The following is a 19,504-nucleotide window of genomic DNA, read 5'->3' on the forward strand; positions in this document are numbered from 1 at the left end:
CGTGGAAGGCTGGTTCTCCTGCCATCTGCTAAGAGTTTTTCTACTTCTCTGTGGCCCTGGGAACTGTCTTATCCTCATTCTTGAACTCTGGGTTGTTGCTGGTGAAGATCTCAGTACTTTATATTATTTTTCAGTTTTTTATTGGGGGTGAAAAAACAACTTGCCTATTTGCTACCATTTGGAACCAAAATCCTCTTGTGAATTTTTAAAATGTTCACCATATCCATGTTTTTGTCACCTTTTTTATACCTAAAATGGTCAATTTTTCTTTTTCATTTTATTCCTCGTGAATCCTGCCATAAGTTTGTCTATTGTAATAGTTTCTTTAAAGACCCATATTTTGGCTTCACCAACTGTGTTATTATTTTGTTTTCTATTTCATTAATTTCCACTATTATTACCTTCTTTTAGCTTATTGGAGTCTGCCCTTCAAAAAAATTATTTCCCAGCACTTTGGGATGGCGAGACAGAAGAATATCTTGAGGGCAGGAGTTTGAGACCAGCCTAGGCAACATAGCAAGACTTCGTCTCTACAAAAAAATTTGAAAATTAGCCAGGTGTAGTGGTGTACACCTGTAGATCTAGCTACTTGAAAATCTGAGGTGGGAAAATCACTTGAGCCCAGAAGTTTGAGGTACAGTGAACTATGTCTGTATCACTGCACTCCAGCCTGGGCAAGAGAGTGAGACCCTAACTCTTTAAAAGAAAGAAAGAAAAAAACTGAGAGGGAGGGAGGGAAGGAGGGAGGGAGGGAGGGAAGATGGAAGGAAGGAAGTTAGTCTTAAGTAGCATACCTAGCTCATTAATTTTCAATTTCTTTTCAGAATCAGTCAATACATTTTAGGTTATAAAGTGCTGCTTTAGCAACATCCTAAACGTTTTGATACGTAATATTTTTTTTTATTTCTTAAAATCTTCTACTTCCCAAAGGATTTCTTCTTTAACTCATGAGTTATTGAGGGAGATGTGTGTGTCTACATTAATTTCAAATCTATAGAGTGTTTCTAGTTATCTCTGATATTTATTTCTAATGTTATATTTTAGTCAGAAGAATCAGAGGAAATCACAATTTTTTGGTATTTATGAATCTTGCTTTGTGGTCTACAATGCAATCAAGTCTTTTTTTTTTTTTTTTACTTGATTTTATGTATTAGAGATCTTTCTCCATTCATGTATATATAATCTATATATTTTTTTAAAGATAGTTTATTTATTCTCTCTTGATAGTTTGTTTCTTATTTTCTTTCTTTTTGTTTGCCGCATACTATCTGTATCAGCAATCCCCAAGATCACCCTCACATTCAGAGATTTGCTAGGACGATTCATGAGACTCAGCATACAATTGTACTCATGGCTAAGATTTATTACAGTGACATAATAAGATACACAGCCAGATGAAAAGGGATGGAGACACAGGGATATTCTGGAGGAATCCACGGGCAGGCTTTCTTATGCGCCTTCTCTTCCACAAGGAGTCACACAGAGCACACTCTTTACACAGCAACAAGTGTAGCAACTTGTATGTTATGTTTTTGCCCAAGGAAGACCATTAGAGACTCAGCGTTCAATGATTTTGTTGGGGGATGATTACATAGGCACCTTCTTCCTATCACGTAGCAAAACTCCAGACCCCAGAAGGAAATCAGGAGCATAAGTCATATCGTTTGTATTAATAGTCTAAGCACAGCAAACTACCCTTATCAATTAAAGAATGGTGGGAACATTCTCAAAACACCAAATACCAAACACCAGCAACAGCTATCCTTGCAAACAAGCAGACCCTTCTGAAGTGAACAACCTCAAACCAACTTTGTTAAATCTCTCAGATTTTTAGAGTAGGTTGATACTATGAAGAGATGGATCATATAATTCAGTAGGTGTGTGTGAATTAATTAGATAGTGCCTATGGGAAAATATGTTTCAAACTAGTACTTTTAAGTGAACTTCCATAATGTAATCCTATTCATGAGTTTGAATTGCCCATAGTTAGTGAACAATACTGTTATTTTAAAAGGAGACTGAATCTCTAAATGGTACCCCAAAAAAGGAGCTCATTATCTGTAACCTCTAATACTACAAGTTGGCTATTATTTGTCCTCTTTGCTGCCTATGCTAAATTTCCTTCTCTATACAGGTTAATCTTTGAAATAAAAGTTTTGTAGGAGTAAGTTGTTATTTTTAACTTTATTCAGATTTGTAGAAAAATGCTACATCGCCACATGCTCATATTTCGACTGCCTAACTTACAGATGTTAGATAAAATTCCTGTGAATTCAGATGATAGAGCAAAAGCTGAATTTCACCTCGCTGAACTACAAGCAAAGAAGAATTCGGTAATATATTACTTACAATTTTCCTTTAGAAGCACATTAATTATTAGTTAATGAATATTACATTATATCTTTTGACTTAAATGTTTAAACCTATGGTGTTTTTAATGTGGATATTCTTAGTATCTATTAAGTGATTTCTGTCAAAGGCAGCTTGATTTGGTGAATAGAGTATGTGCATGTGCACACACACACACACACACACACACACACGTATTAGGGAACAATAACATACTTCATACTCTAACATAAGGGAAATTATTTAATATTTGTGTGCTCAATATGTCGGATGATGCTAGAACACAGGAAACTGTAACATATCACTTAATACATAAATAGAAACTAACAATAAAACTATTTCCATTTAGGCAGAGAAAAAGGGAAGGAAGGAATTCTGAACACAACTCCCTGGATTATGTAGTTTATCTAAGAAAGATGTGTGCCTCTATTCTTGTGTTTTGTCAGGATAATTGGGCTTTTTACTCAGGAGCCCTAAAATGTATCTGATCATGGTAGGAAAGAGATTAAAGAGAGAGGAAATAAGAAAAGCATGTCATTTGAAAATTCTGTCTTTGATCACCTAGTTTCTTCATGACCATCTTCTAAAGACTAAATTTAACACAGAAAATCTATGGTTTCTGAACAGAGAAGTAACATTATTAAAGCACTGCAGATTTGTGAAAAAAAAAAAAAAAAAAAGAGAGACTGGAGGGAGAAGGAAAAACAGCTAAGAGGCTTTTAGAATAATCCAAGAGAGATGTTATAAAAACCTGGACCAGGTTAGAGAATATAAATGAATCTCTGATGTAAGTGAAAACCAGAGACCAAGGATATTAGAGTCCATGAAAAGAGGTGACTTTAAAAACAATATACTTAATAGAAAGAGATAGGACTACCATATATGCTCTCCTAACAGGCTTTCGCTGAACTCACCGGATTAATTTTGGTGACACTCTCCAATTCCAGAACACACTCAACTTTTGATACTTGTAGGCTCCTCTCTAGTCCACTTCTCCCTTCAGTAGTACATTCATATACTTATCAAGAGCTAACTGTATGTTAGTTCTTGTTATTTTAAATAAACACAAGAACTTGAAGTGTAAATTTTAAATTATTATTTCTATTTGTCTATGAAAACCAAATGGGATACTTTGGAAAGTCTGGATAACGGGCAGTCTCTCCCCACCCCTTCCAACACCACCCCCCATAGTGTCAAATTAGATGTGGGAGAAAAAACTAAAATATGAAGAAAATGATAAAAATTCAGAGAAAATATGTAGGGAAATTATTTTTAAAAGCTAGACAAATTCTTGTGTTCAGATTTTTTCCACATGCCTTTAAATTGTTGCTATTTTAAAGAAACCAAAACTGGAAATTTTAGGCAAAATAAGGGTATGATGTCTCCAAAAACAATCAAAAAATACCAATCAAGGGATCCTTGCCTACAGAAAAGGCCTTGGTCCTTCATCAAAAGAATGATGAATGCATGTACTTTTACATATTTGATTTTTTAAAGATGAATATCAATTAGACTTCTTATTGATTCCCTTATTTTTTTTTATTTTTTATTTTTTAGACGAAGTCTCACTCTGTCGCCCAGGCTGGAGTGCAGTGGTGTGTTCTTGGCCCACTGCAACCTCTGCCTCCCTAGTTCAAGCAATTCTCCTGACTCAGCCTCATGAGTAGCCACCATGCCAGGCTAATTTTTGTATTTTTAGTAGTGACGGGGTTTTGCCATGTTTGCCAGGCTAGTCTCGAACTCCTGACCTCAGGAGATCTGCCCACCTCAGCCTCCCAAAATGCTAGGATTACAAGCTTGAGCCACTGTGCCCAGCCCCCTTACTTTTTTAATTTACACTTTTAAAATTAATCTTGACATTTTTTGATTAACCAAAGTACTTCTATTATAGGCCAAAGTAGCTACAGAGGCTTGCATGACTTAAAAAGTTGTACAATGTTTAAAAAAGATTATTTAGTTTAGGCAAAGGAAATTGACTCATTAGTGGATTCTATCTATAAAATTTTTTCTAAAAACTATGGTTTCTGAAAAGAACTTTAGTCATTGATCTATATGATGTAACAAAAAAAGTGTATCATCTAATGTCATCTACTCAAATCCTTGTCACAGGCCCAGTCTTTCAAAAGAGAGCAAATGGTCAAATAAAATTTAGTTCAGTGATTTAAGCCTTCTTTCCTTTTTCCTTTTTTATATTCCTGAAGCAAGTCACTTCTTGAAAAATGTATGCCACCTGTATTAGTCTCCTATTGCTGCTACAACAAATTACCCCAAATTTAGTGGCTTAAAATAACATATATTATCTTACAGTTGTGGAGTTCAGGAGTCTGAAAACGGGTATTAAAGGACTAAAATAAAAAAATATTGGCAGGGGTCAGGCTTGGCAGCTCATGCCTGTAATCCCAACACTCTGGGAAGCTGAGTTCAAGTCTACCCTGGGTAACATGGAGAAATGTTTCTACAAAATAATAATAATAATAATAATAATACAAATATTAGCCAGGCATGATGGCACATGCCTGTAGTCCCAGCTACTCAGGAGGCTGAAGTGAAAGAATCTCTTGAGCCTAGGAGGTGGTGGTTGCAGTGAGCTAAGGTTGTGCCCTGCACTCCAGCCTGGGTGACAAAGTGAGACCCTGCCTTGAAAAGAACAAAAAATATTGGCAGGGCTGCATTTCTTCTGGAAGCTCTAGGAGAGAATTTACTCTTTGCCATTGCCAGCTTCTAGAGGCCATCCGCATTCTTTGGCTCATGGCTGTCATCCAGCAATGCCATCACTTAGACCTCTGCTTCCATGATACTTCCCCTTCTCTCTGACCTTCTGCTTCCTTCTACCTCGATAATCCAGGATAATTTCCCCATCTCAAAATCCTTAATCCACCTGCAAAGTACCTTGCTGTGTAAGGCAAGGTATTCACAGGTTTTGGGAATTAGGTATATTTGGGGGAGGGGCATTATTCTTCCTGCCATACCACATATGTGAGGGCTCCAGTGAAAGACCTACGAAAATTGCCACATTAAAATTTATAAATTGTTTTAAGATAATGTAGTCTAAATAGAAAAGACATAAAGTAACCACTTAGAACTTTGAAGATCCCAGTTTTCATATAAAATTCTTTAAACATTGGTTTAATTTAGCATTTAATCTGGTATAACTCGAAATTCAACCAATAATGAATACTTCAACTACAGGGTTTGTTTGTTGGATATTCTTTTCTATTTCTTATATAGTGAACTCAGATTTTTTCCTTATAGAACTATGATGTCATCTTGAGTTACCATAGATTCACATCCTTGCCATTTAAATCAGTGCTATATATAGGAATATAACCGTCTTTCCACTTAGTTATTCTGTATGTAAATAAATTTTTTTAATTTATCTATATATAGTTAGTAAAATAAAGTGGGTATTTGAAATCTTTATTTTAGAGAAATTTATTTTAAAATTCAAGGGACTGGAACAAACTTAAGCCATTATTTATTTTAACTGGCTGTTCAGGAGACACAAGTATAGAAAACTTCTGAAGTTTATCAGTCAAATGTGTTTGTATTTGTTTTAGTTGCTACTGGCCTTCCTTTTTAACAGCAGATAAGGATGAAATAAATGAAATCTAAAGTTCTTTTAAACCAAAACATTTTGGTGGTATGGTTTCAGAAGAAAATTTGACAGCATTCTAGATTAGTGATGGGAAGAAACTCCCACAAAAGAATTTGTTAGGGAATTTAGAACTGACCAGCTTTAGTAAAAGGACTAATAGCTTAGCATTCATTACAATGCAGCATTCTTGGTAACACTTACTGAAGTATGAGGTAAACAGGTAATTTTACACAAATAGAAAAGGCCTACATCTCTAGATAAGCTGAATTGTATGTTCAGAAGTCACACATTTTAAAGTATAAACAAGGTCCGTCTTAACGAAAGCAGAGAAGGTATAAATTTCTAGGGGAAGCAAGAGTCCCCTGCCTAAAATATTTTTCTCCTCTATTTGCTGATTCCTGAAATTCTTACAAAAGCCTCTTAATCCTCAGCAGGTGTGAAATGCAAATAACATTTAGAGTTTTACCACATTCACTAAAATTGATTATAAGATACTTCTCTTAGTTCCCATTTTATTTACTGTTTGTTTTGAAAACTAACTGCAAGTCATCTGATTAGGTAATGTGAAGAATACAAAGATTTCGAGAAATAACATTTACCTTCCAGAAATTCTCTTCACACACAAAAAAGAAAAAGCATTACAATGGGGAAGTTTTAATTCTCATTTTCTTAATTCCATACTTACTTTGTTAAGACCCATTGGAAATGAGGAGTGGTCATCAAACACTAGATTCTAGTGATGGTGCAATGCAGTCTGAAAAAAAAAAAAAAAAAAAGGACACAAGGTTCTGGGGGAGGTTAACTCCCCTAAAAGCTCTGCTGATTTTACAGGTTTTGCCTAGTACCAATTCTGCATTTAGGCAAGCAGATAACTCCTGACTAAAAAAATGTTGTCATCTTGGACTTGTTATAAGGATTAAGCCTATTGATCTGAGTTTTGGAGATGAGATATTATTAACTTTTATTTTATTATGTAGCTTATTCCTGTTACCAACTCTCCTATGGATGGCAGATCATTTGGCCAAGTGAAAACTTCTCCCATAAAGATAACAAATGTGATTCTGCCTGGTGGATTCAGCCATTACTTGGGATCTGACATCACTTTAACTCCTGAAGTTGAAGGTATTTTGACAAAGAATTTCAGAGAGAATGTAAAAGAATCACTTCACTTGAAATAAAAATCTCACTTTAATTTCTAATATTACTTAAAATTCCTTACATTTCCTAAAATTGCATGTTTGTTCAAGTTTCCTGTGGCCATTTTCATTTCAGAGACTATGGTTTTATTATTTTTAGTTTTATTATCGTTTTCTTTTGTACTCAGCTACTAGTATGTTGTGACTAAGCATTTGCTTATTTACAATGTGAACTTTGCAATACTTGAACAATTATTTCCTGACATATCTCTCTGAAGCTTTTATTTCATTGCATAGATGTCAGAGCGAACAACTACTAAAACCAGTTCATTAGTACATCCTGCTAAAAGTGGAAATCAGAGGTGTAAGAACATAATAACAGAATCTTGGGGTACCAAGGATATTCTGCAGAGAGATCTCACTTTCCCTTGAAATCATAAGAAAATATTCATGAAGCAAATACTGAAGAAGAGCTTCAAGAGGTAGAGTTTTAAAAGAGGGAGTATATTAAAAGAACAAGTATGGAAGTGGTTTATTCTGCTTTATAAATTTTAGTTCAAGTTTAGAATAAGCCTGTTCCCTAATTCCACATCTCTGGTTATCATTTTGGCAAAATTGGGGGTAACTACTCCTCTGAGGGCTCACCTCTTCCATTCCTTCTGAATTCCTGCTTTGTCCTCAGACCATTCAGAGACAATAAAACTGAACGTCATAATGATTATAAAATGACCTAAGAGCCTACTATCAAAAAATAGTAGATTGTTCCATGTGATTACAGTTTTTTAAAGAAACCCAGTGGAAAAAATCCAGCATAATTTACTCTATTAAGATGTTATATTTTGTCTCATTTTTCATACGTATATGTCATTCTGGCTTCCAAGTTTTAATCATAATGAAGATTGTTATGCATTTGTCTACAACTGTCAGTAAAATTGGGCATACCAAATTGTTATTTCCTCCTTAACAGAACAAAGTCATTTTCAGGAACGTCATTATCTTTTTATATTTTTTATTAGTTTACCCATCAACTCATCTTAATAACTTCCTTCTCAGGAGAAGCATACCTTGTTTTAATGCATTTCACTTTATTGCATTTCAGATACTGAGTTTTTTACAAATTGAAGGTTTGTGACAACCCTGCATCAACCAAGTCTGTTGGTGCCATGTTTAAAACGTGCTCACTTTGTGTCTCTGTATCACATTTTGGTAATTCTCTTACTATTTCAAACTTTTTCATTATTATTATATTTGTTATGGTGATCTGTGATCAGTAATCTTTTTAAGTCAATTAATAACCAGTGACCTCTAATGAAGGATGAATCTCACATCTCTCACTTTAAATTAAAAGCTAGAAACAATTAAGCTTAGTGAGGAAGCCATGTTGAAACCCAAGATAGGCTGAAAGGCAGGCCTCTTATACCCAACAGATAGCCAAATTGTGAATGCAAAGGAAAAAAAATCTTGAAGGAAATTAATAATGCTACTCCAAGGAACACATGGATGATAAGAAATTGAAACAGTCTTATTGCTGATTTGGATAAAGGTGGTCTGGAATAGTATCAACCAGCCACAACATTCCCTTAAGCCAAAGACTAATCCAGAGGCCCTAACTCTCTTCAAGTCTATGAAGGCTGAGCATGGTGAGAAGGCTGCAAAAGAGAATTTTGAAGCTAGCAAAGTCTTCTTCATGAGGTTTAAGGAAAGAATCACAAAATATTATATCAGACAGCATAAAAGCATAAGGTGAAGCAACAAGTGCTGATGTAGAAGCTGCTGCAAGATATCTAGAAGATCTAGCTAGGATAAATGATAAAAGTGGCTATACTAAAAAAGAGATTTTCAATGTAGATGAAACAGCCTTATATCAGAAGATGATGCCATCTAGGACCTTCATAGCTAGAAAGGAGAAGTCAATGCCTAGCTTCAAAGCTTTAAAGGACAGACTGTCTTGTTAGTGGCTAGTGCAGCTGGTGACTTTAAGGTGAAGCCATTGCTCAATTTAAAGAAATCATTGCTCAACCATTGTAAAACTCCTAGGGATCTTAAGAATTATTCTAAATCTACTCTGTCTATGCGTTATCAATGGAACAACAAAACTTGGATGACAGCACAGCTGTTTACAGTATGGTTTACTAAGTATTTTAGCCCACTGTTGAGACCCAGTGCTGAGACAAAAATTGCTTTCCAAAGACTACTGCTCATTGACAATGCACCTAGTCACCTAATAACTTTGATGGAGAAGTACAAGGAGATGAATGTTGTTTTCATGCCTGCTAACACAACATCCATGCTGCAGCTGATGGATCAAGGAGTAACTTCAAGTATTATAATTTAAGAAATACATTTGTAAGGCTCTGACTGCCATAGATAATGATCCCTCTGATAGATATGGGCAAAGTAAATTGAAGACTGCTTGGGAAGGATTCACCATTCTAGATGCCATTAAAAACATTTGTAATTCATGAGAGGAGGTCAAAATAGCAACCCTAATGGGAGTTTGGATGACTTTGAGGGATTCAGAACTTCAGTGGGGACATAACTTTCAAACTTTTTCATTATTATTATATTTGTTATGTTTGTGGTCGAAACAGCAAGAGAACTAGAAGTGGAGCCTGAAGATGTGACTGAATTGCTGCAATCTCATGCTCAAACTTGAATGGATGAGGGGTTGCTTCTTATGGATGAGCAAAGAAAGTGGTTTCTTGAGATGAAAATTACTCCTGGTGAAATTCTGTGAACACTGTTTAAATGACAACAAAGGATTTCAAATATTACATAAACTTAGTTGATAGAGCAGTGGCAGAGTTCGAGAGGACGGACTCCAATTTTGAAAGAACTTCTGTGGAAAACATGCTATCAAACATCACGTTGTTCACAGAAATCTTTAATGAAAGGAAGAGTTGTTCTATGCCGTAAACTTCATTGTTGTCTTATGTTAAAAAATTGCCACAGCTACCCCAGCCTTCAGCAGCCACCACCCTGATCAGTCAACAGCCATCAACACTGAAACAAGACCCTCCAACAGCAAAAAGATTACAACTCGCTAAAGAAAACAAAATACAAACAAACAAAAAAAAGAAAAAAGATTACAACTTGCTGAAGATTCACATGATTGTTAGCATTTTTAGCAGTATTTTTAAATTAAAATATGTAATTGTTTTTAAACATAATGCTATTGCACACTTAATAAACTATAGTTGTAAACATAACTTTTATATGTCCTGGAAAACCAAGAAATGTGTGTGACTCACTTTATCGCAATGGTCTGGAACCACACCCACCATATTTCTGAAGAATGACTGTTACTTTCTTCAAGATTTGTTATGCACTGAAAAAATCCTGTAATCTCTTTCCTATTTTTGGATTGTGCTGCCCCAATTTTTATTTTTAAAAGTATGGTCACTTTATCTGTACAGATAATATTTTAAACATAAATATCCAGCATGTAGGTCTGGATATTTATGTTTAAAATATTATCTAGAAAAAATCAAATTGATTGACTAGCTCACAGAAATTTAAGCTACATTAAGTGCTAAAAATACATTCTAATTCTATATTTTTATTTGAAATTTTAAATTCACTTTATAAAATATGTATAACATACATTCAGCTGAAGGACAAACTATATTGCTTAATGGTTATGTTACTTAATGTTTCTCATTGTTTCATAATTTTAATTTTTCAAATTTCTAGTTTCAGACAGAAAAAACAAGAATGCTGGGATTCTGACAAATAATTCTTGGAGCATCCATGCAGAAATAGCTTTTCAGCAACTGAGAGGGATAAGTATCTCTCCATTTCTTTTTTCACACCAGAATATTGCATCTCCAACTGCACAAATATACCAGAGCAACCAAGAAGAGAGAAGGTAAAGCTATTTTCTGTGTGTTTTAATATCATTTCTCATCATTAAAACAGTGCTCTTCATATTTGCTAGTCGTGTATAAAAACAGGAAATATTGTTATATACTATTATATATTTACTCTGGGAACTAGAAAAAACTATCAGATAGCAAAAGGCTTAATTCCCACATTCACCAAACCTTTCCCAAAGTCCAGTCTATTTACATAATAATTCAAAAAGGCTTAGAAATGGCTATCAAGGTCAAATAATTCAGAGTACTAGTGCTCACTAGTGAGGGAACAATGAAACAGTTACATGGAACTACTTTAATTGTATCCTCTCCCAACTCACTCTACTCAACTCAATTTGCAAAGCAGTTCACTTATACTTTAAACAGCATATAAATTAAACTCTGAAATTGTGAAGGCTAAGAATTTTGTAAAAATTCCTATTTGCCTCCTTCTGCAGTCTGAATGTAGCCTTAGAGACCAGCTCAAAGCCTAAGAACCTTGCTAGTTCTCATTAAGAATACACTCTGCTGCTCAATACTTGTTTCCTTTGATTCCCAAGTATTACCTGTCCCTATCTTCCTTGCATCCATGCTCCCGCTCATCTGTTGAAATGACCTATCCCAGCAGCAGATCTAGTTTAGGCTTGGCACTTGCTGCACTGACTCCTCCTGCTGTAATCAGCAATGTCCCACTGAGTTCAAAGGATTTTTAAATAGCCACAAATAGAATCACTTTGTCTCTTTGAAATTGCGTACATCTAAAATACAGAAATTATTTATTGCAGAATTACCTTAAGTTAGCTGATCCATTACAAAATTAAGTCACCACTATTTGACTTATTAAATCTTATTTCTTATAGAATTTCTGGGAGCAACTTTCCAAGATCAAATCGAATGTAACTGCATATAGAGAAATGAGCATACACCAAGAAACTTACCTCTGTTTAGTAGTTGTGCAAAAACTAGCAGACAGTGGTGAGTGGAAAACAACAACAACAAAAAGATAATCATGTTACTTAAGTTACTGAAACACTTCAGTTCCATATGAAAATAATCACTCTTGTGAACCTGATTTAATATCACCTCTTAAACTTTCTTTATAGTTATCTTTAGTTATTTGTTTGAATTTCTATATTATAAAAATCATGAACTATTATATCAGACAACAATTTGAAAAGATAAAAGTGGCATGAAACAAAGTCCAGAGAATTGAATGCTTAGTTCTGGTATTAGAAACATTTAGTATAAATTCAGTAGAAACATTTATGTATAAATTTAGTCATTATGGCATGTCATAGGAAGATATTAAGAAAAGACAACTTCAGGAAATAAGCATATTTTCATTTGTAGAATATTCATTTGGGATTACATAAAACTAAAGCACATTTCTTACCCAACATAACTATTACTAAAGCAAGATGAGTTCTGCTAGTTGAACTACAGATTGGTTTTTAGGACTGTATTTAAAAAAAAAAAAATTCCCTCAAATCAGATCTGCCCTCAGAATTGCTTAGAGATGCAAATTGTGGGCATCAATAGTAGTTTTTAAATGTGGCTAACTGTGGGTGCAGCCAGTCTTTCATACTCTAAGAATAAAAAGAGTCTGATTTAGTATACAAATCATTAATTACACCTACAGTGATATAATTTTACAAGTAGTTTCAGGCTGAAGAGAACACATGTTCAAACTGAGTGGACACACTTAAAAATATAACCTTAAATAATTATATTTCACTGAAAAGAATTTTTCTAAACTATTACATTGTATAGTACTAGGACATGTCACAAATCCATCAAATGTGGTTTTGAATTTGCTTGTTATTTAAAGATAACTAAATTGCCAGTCATATTTTGATATAAATGAGCTCCATGATCCATGAAGTATTCTATTTAAAATTTTAAAGTTATTGGTTCATCAGTACACATAGTTTCATAATATTTTATACTTTCCTTCACAAAAATAAATTATTTTAACCAAAATATGTATACTTGATAATCTGTATGGAAATAGTTTTAAAGGTATTTTGGATATGATATAATTCCAGTGTATATGCAACAATTTTGTATTTTTCTTTTTTAAATGCTGTATGTCTGTATTTAATCATGTGACATTTAAAATTTCAAACCTAATTATAGATTGATTTTGCTGTTCATAACGTGTGGTTTTTAAACAACTATTACACTTACGAGGTAATAGGATCCTTTGTTTAAAAACAACTATGCAGTTCTTAAGATGTTCAGAAGATGTCTTTTTTGCCCTTTTGTTTTGACAACTGCTTTCAATTACAGTGTTGTGACAGTCTACTCTACACTATTTATTACTAAATTGGCTTCATCTGTTTATTTTCTTTTATGATTTTGTATAAATTAAATGCTGAATGTTACTTTTATAATGAAAAATGTCTTAAAATAACAAATTAAGTAGCAAAAATAACGGTAATAGGTTTCACTGGAGAAAAATGTTCAGAATAGAAATATATAAAGCAGAAAAAACATAACTTACACTGTTATCCACTTAGCATTTTGGCATATTTTCTTTTAGCCACTTTTCCTATGGACTTTTAATATATTTGAGATCTTCATTTGATTTTTATGTACACATTGTTAAATTTTGAGCTATTTATAATTTTTATAAATCGTTAATTAAATTTCATCTGAATTTCTGAGTAGCTGGGATTACACCACCACCAGGTGCAGTGGCTCACACCTGTAATCCCAGCACTTTGGGAGACCAAGTTGGGCGGATCACCTGAGGTCAGGAGTTCAAGACTAGCCTGGCCAACATGGCAAAACCCATCTCTACTAAAAATACAAAAATTAGCTGGGAATGGTGGCACACACTCGAGAGGCTAAGGCAGGAGAATCACTTGAACCAGGGAGGCAGAGGTTGCAGTGAGCCGAGATGGTACCACTGCACTCCTAGGTGACAGAGTGAGACTACGTCTCAAAAAAAAAAAAAAAAAAAATTGTAAAACACTGTAAACTATTTATTCATCAAGATATTTTGCTAAGATGTATAATTTCTCCAGTAAAGTTATTATGTCTCTTCTCCCAGCAAATGTCTTGATTTATTTTGTAAGTAGTCAAATATATGATTATATAACTTGTTTTCATTAAAGACAATTTCACAAACTACCTGGTAAGCTAGAAATTAAGGCACTTTATAGAGCAGAAGCCTCCAAAGCTGAACTGAATGTAGATAGTATGAAATTAATCTGATTTCTGTATGTGAAGATTATGATTAATTGTTCAATAAGAACTTTATTATTTACTTCTATTTTAAAAAAATTTTTGGTACAGATGGGGTCTCACTATGTTGCCCAGGCTGATCTCAAACTCCTGGCTTCAAGCAATCCTCCTGTCTCTGCTCCCGCAAAGTGCTAGGATTACAGTCATGAGCCACCATGTCTGGCCATTTACTTCTTTTTTCTAGTCTTAGTTTTTTTTGACTATTGATACAAAATTAACTGATTGTGAATCTATTTTTCCCTAGAATATTTAGTGTGCACTATGTATGTGTGTCTGCAGGCACTCCTGACTAGTTAACAAATAACCCTTATATTTAAGTAACGTGCCATTTCACTCTTCATAAGCTATCATAAATTATGAAAAGTTAATATTTTAAAACATTAGATCTTACTCTTAGATATGCTCTAAGCTCTTGGCTTCAATTAAATATTACTTACATAAAGGGAGGTAAGTTTTTTATAATATTATATTAGCAGAAGCAAGCGCTTATGGCCAATTTCTTTTGGTATTCAGTGAAGCTAACCAAATCAGTTTGGTTATGGGCTAGAAACTGGCTGGTTTTTCTGATGCCTTGCTATAAAACTCAGAGCTTCTGGGCCGCCTGCAAGTGCTAACTACTTGTTCATTTTTATACATTGTTGTCCCTTTTCCATTATTGAAATATTTTTAAAGAAACGCTATGCTAAATTACAATTTAAATTCTCAGTTGTCTTTTAGAACTATATCAGCAAGAAATGCCCCAGTTTTTTTATTAGTAATTTTATTTCTATAAGTTTTCATTTTACAAAAATCATAATTATACCATTCAAATATTACTGTTTTTCTTTCCATTGTGAATAAAATTGTTTTGTAAACTACTCAAAAGACATTTCTCAGACTTAATTTATGCATTTTTTATCTTCAGATTTTTGTTTTGGTAATGATTTTTCCTTAAAATTAAGATAAAATGAATGATTTACTAGCAAAGACATACAATGTTGTAATCTAAAAATAGAATAGCATATTCAAAGGAACTCAGAAGTAGCTTTGAAAGTATTAGTTGCCTGAAGTCAAATTATTTTTCTCTTGTATTTTATTAAGCACTACCTTAACTATATGCTTTTTTAGGTAAATCAAAAAGCCAGTTTATCAACATTGTCATTTTCCATATAAAATTCTAATGATTCTGAAATGCTAAATTTTAAATTAGAACAGATTTTTTCTATCATTAAAAATAACAGTATTTCTATATGTTCTGAATAAAAATCTGTTGAGATAAAATAGTTTTTTCCAAAATAAAAAGTTACATTTTGATCAAACATTAAAATAGAAATGGATATGAAGAATTTTTAACAAATAGCATTTTACATTTTCATTTGGTTTTTAATTTTATAATTGTAATTAACTTATAAATGTTTGCAAATATTTTATACCAGCAGTTATAAACATTATAAATAGTAAAAAGAAATTAATGTGATCTTCCTATTTTTGTAAACCACAAAAATAACAATAACTATAATTTAAATAGAAAAAAGATACGGTGATATGATTTTTGTTTGTTTCCAGTGGGGTTTAAGTGATTTAAAAGCTGTAGATTTTAACCAAGAGCTCCATGTTTTTCTTCTTGCTTATTGTAGAATATTATTTTTTCCAGAAAATATTTTCAATAATTTTAGTGGTTTGCCTCTACTATTTGTTCCATCTTTAATTATAACACAGCCCTTCCTCTCTCTTCCCTCTCAGAATGTTTTACAAGTTTGTCTCTCAAATAACAACCAAAAAAGACTAATCAGTAAAATATATAGATATATCAATAACATTTTAAAGTTTCTAATTATTTCTTATTCCTCTATCAATTTGGTTTAAAACAGGTATTTACAAACACTGGTAGCCTACTTTCCTATGGCCTTTCATTTTATATGAAGTGCTTTAAAAGAGTTCAATCAACCTTAATGGTGCATTTCGAGTTAAGGAAATAGAATGAGGATAAGTCAATTTGAGCTCCCAGACAAACAAGTGTCTTCAGAAAGAATAGGCATAAATGGCTTTAGAAATCAGAGTAGAGTAAAATGCAGCGAGCAGAGCACTCAGGGAAGCCAGATACAATGGTAAGTAAAATACTGCAGAGCTTTTTAAGCTTCACACAATTGAACAATGGACTTGATCCAGCCATCTATGTTAAACTGTTAAAAGATAGGTGAAAAGCAAGCTGGAATTCTATAAAGAGTGTTGAGGAACAGTAAAATGAAGAGTTTAAATCTAAAGAGAATGAATACAGTCATTCAACAGGATGGCAATGAAGTCAAAATTGGCATATCTCCCTGGTTACCTTGTAAAGGACTCTGTTCTGTTTTAGGAATTAAGCCATGATTAGCAATGAATTAGTCTTTAAACTGCCACAGTTGGAGTTTTTAAACATCATACTATACATATGTGATTTTTACAATACATACACATATATCCATGGAAGTAGAAATATATGTAGATCTCATATAGTTGTAACAATTCAATATTCTAGTCTATAACAATCAGTACACTGTATCAAACTTCCTGCCACCCAGAAAAAAGAAAGGCTAATTTAGTGGCAAAGGTTTGAATGTACAAATAGATTAAATGGTTTAATTTTTTAATTAGCTGTAATCAATCAGACTTATTTTATACATTTTGGGGAAATTTTCTTAAATATATTGATGTACTTTCCTGCTTTAACAAATAGAATACATTAAATGAAATTTTATTTTCAATGATTTATAGCGCTTCAGGGTGATAGTTGTACATGATTTAACATTTTAGAGAAATGTAGCTGAGGAGAAGTGTATAGAATGTGTTTTGAACTTACACTATAACCTTGGCAGTTGCTTAAGGCCAAATTCCCTTATATGACTTTTATGTGTGTCCCTTCAATTATTATGATGCTGAAATAACTTCTCTAGTTAATTGAAGATTCCAATACCAATGGAGTCATTACTATATTGTTAAATTATGTTTTGAATGAAGATATATTTATGGAAACATGGTAAACTCTATAAATTGAAACAATACAATAAAACTGAAACCCAAACGTGTTAATGGTAACACATTGGGCTATTGTAAACTCACAAGAAGTATAACTATGAGAATGTCAGTCACATAATTGTCATCCTTTAACAGTTCAATTATTAAATGTTTCAAATTAAGATTTAGTATTAACTAATGTTGACATTATCAAGAATTTAATGATAGCTATAACAGATTTCATAAATTGATTATTATCATGGTACTGTTTTAGCATAATGCTATTTGCAGATTTTTTTTCCAATGCATTGTAAGAAAATAAGAGCAGAAATTTGGCCAGGCCCGATGGCTCATGCCTGTAATCCCAGCACTTTGAGAGGCGGAGGTGGGCAGATCACAAGGTCAAGAGATTGAGACCATCCTGGCAAATGTGGTGAAACCCCGTCTGTACTAAAATACAAAAATTAGCTGGGCATGGTGGTGTGTAGTCCCAGTTACTCAGGAGGCTGAGGCAGGAGAATTGCTTGAACCTGGGAGGCAGAGGTTGCAGTGAGCCGAGATCACACCACTGCACTCCAGCCTGGCTCCTGGCGACAGAGTGAGACTCTGTCTCAAAAAAAATAATAATAAAATAAATAAAGAGTAGAAATTTGTATTTACCCCATGAATATTTCAGTTACTTCAATTTTTTAAAGAAAAACTATCAAAAACAGCTATTTGCTGGATATGGTAGCTCCTGCCTGTCATCCCTGGAGGCAGGAGGATCACTTGAGTCCAGGGGTTTGAGAAAGCAGTGAGCTATGATTTTGCCACTGTACTTCAGAACTGGGGTGACAGAGAAAACAAAACAAAAGTTTTGGCTGGAAATCACTTCTCTCTTGTAATTCAAAAACAATTTTAAAAAGTGAGATATTTGTTTCTAATATATGGTTTCCAATAGATGTTTCTCATAGATGCTTCATATTTTTACATTCAAAAGATTAGTTAAGAATACTATTATGAACTTAGAGGGAAAAATCAAATGGAAACAAAGCAGAACTAATGATTTCTAGAGTAATTTTATTTCTATTTGGTTATAAATAGCTTGACCTCCCTTACTGGATCATAAACATTTATTTTACTTTGAGATCGGTTACTAATATTTACATACTGTTTTATTTCTTGCCAAATTTTTAAATTGTATTCATCATGTTTTCAAACATCTTTTCATGATGTTTGAAAAGGACTAAAGATCTTTTCATGTACTAAAGGGGGAGAAAAACTAAAATGACTTTTTAAATTATAAAATCAAATCTACCCACTAATTTGCTGGTATGATGATATAAAAATATTAAAAATATATGAACTTATATTTTTAAAAAATTGATACTATTCCTTTGATGTAAACTCACTTATTGATTGTATGTGCAATCAAGTTTACCATAACCAAATGGCCTATACATTAAAGAGATAAGCACAGGAATAATGTTACAGTAGAAAACAGAAGCTACACAACTAACAGAATAATAAAGAGCTGTCCTACTGCATACTACATCACTTCCATTGCATGACATTATATTTTTACTGTTCTTTTACATTTTCCAAAGATGTCATCATCTGGGAGATGAAAATATCAGTTATATACAGTCTTTTATCAAATATTCAATTGAGTATATCAGTACAACAAACAAAACAGTATTAGAACCAACCTGCAAGATCTGAGAAGTTATTTCCCCCAGGAATTGCAAACAGAAGTCTTCAGGAACACTGGCTGGGCATGGTGGCTCACGCCTGTAATCCCAGTATTTCAGGAGGCAAAGGCGGGTGGATCACTTGAGGAGTTCAAGACTAGCCTGGCCAACATGGCAAAACCCATCTCGACTAAAAATGTAAAAATTAGCCAGGTGTGGTGGTGGACACATGTAATTCCAGCTACTCAGGAGCCTGAGGCAGGAGAATCGCTTGAGCTCAGGAGGTAGAGGTTGCAGTGAGCCAAGATAGACCCACTGTACTCCAGCCTGGGCGAGACAGAGATTCTGTCCAAAAAAAGGAAAGGGGAAAGGGAAAAGTGAAAAGGGGTAAGGGGAAAAGGGAAAGTGTAAGGGGTAAAAGGGAAAGAGGAAAGGAAGGGAGAGGAGGGAGGGAAGGAAGGAAGGAAGGAAAGAAGGAAGGATGGAAGGAAGTAGGTAGGTATGGAGGGAAAGAGTCTTCAGAAACATGCCACATAACCTCAATGAAGGAGGCCAGATATAAGAAAAATTAACAGCCAGAAATATAGTCAACTGCGCTTGTACTGAAATATAGTTTGCTAGATAGCTTCCATTTACCCTTCCGGATATACTCCCCACGTTTCTCCTCCTCTGTGACTC

General features: G+C 33.6%; 2 protein-coding genes across 2 annotated transcripts in view; one reads left to right on the plus strand and one right to left on the minus strand.

Moving 5' to 3' along the window:
* The window catches only part of LRRC9 (leucine rich repeat containing 9), a 131,565-nt gene extending 118,719 nt beyond the window's left edge, over positions 1-12,846 (plus strand). The window contains exons 31-34 of the mRNA XM_037740475.1: positions 2,193-2,333; positions 6,922-7,066; positions 10,774-10,948; positions 11,795-12,846. Coding sequence (XP_037596403.1) covers positions 2,193-2,333; positions 6,922-7,066; positions 10,774-10,948; positions 11,795-11,834 — 501 coding nt within the window. The 3' untranslated portion in view covers positions 11,835-12,846. The remainder of the gene's footprint in view (positions 1-2,192; positions 2,334-6,921; positions 7,067-10,773; positions 10,949-11,794) is intronic.
* Positions 1-19,504, minus strand: part of RTN1 (reticulon 1) — a 470,076-nt gene that overhangs the window by 432,374 nt on the left and 18,198 nt on the right. The window lies entirely within an intron of this gene.

This window comes from Cebus imitator, unplaced genomic scaffold, assembly GCF_001604975.1.
Source record: "Cebus imitator isolate Cc_AM_T3 unplaced genomic scaffold, Cebus_imitator-1.0 Scaffold83, whole genome shotgun sequence".
NCBI lineage: Eukaryota > Metazoa > Chordata > Mammalia > Primates > Cebidae > Cebus > Cebus imitator.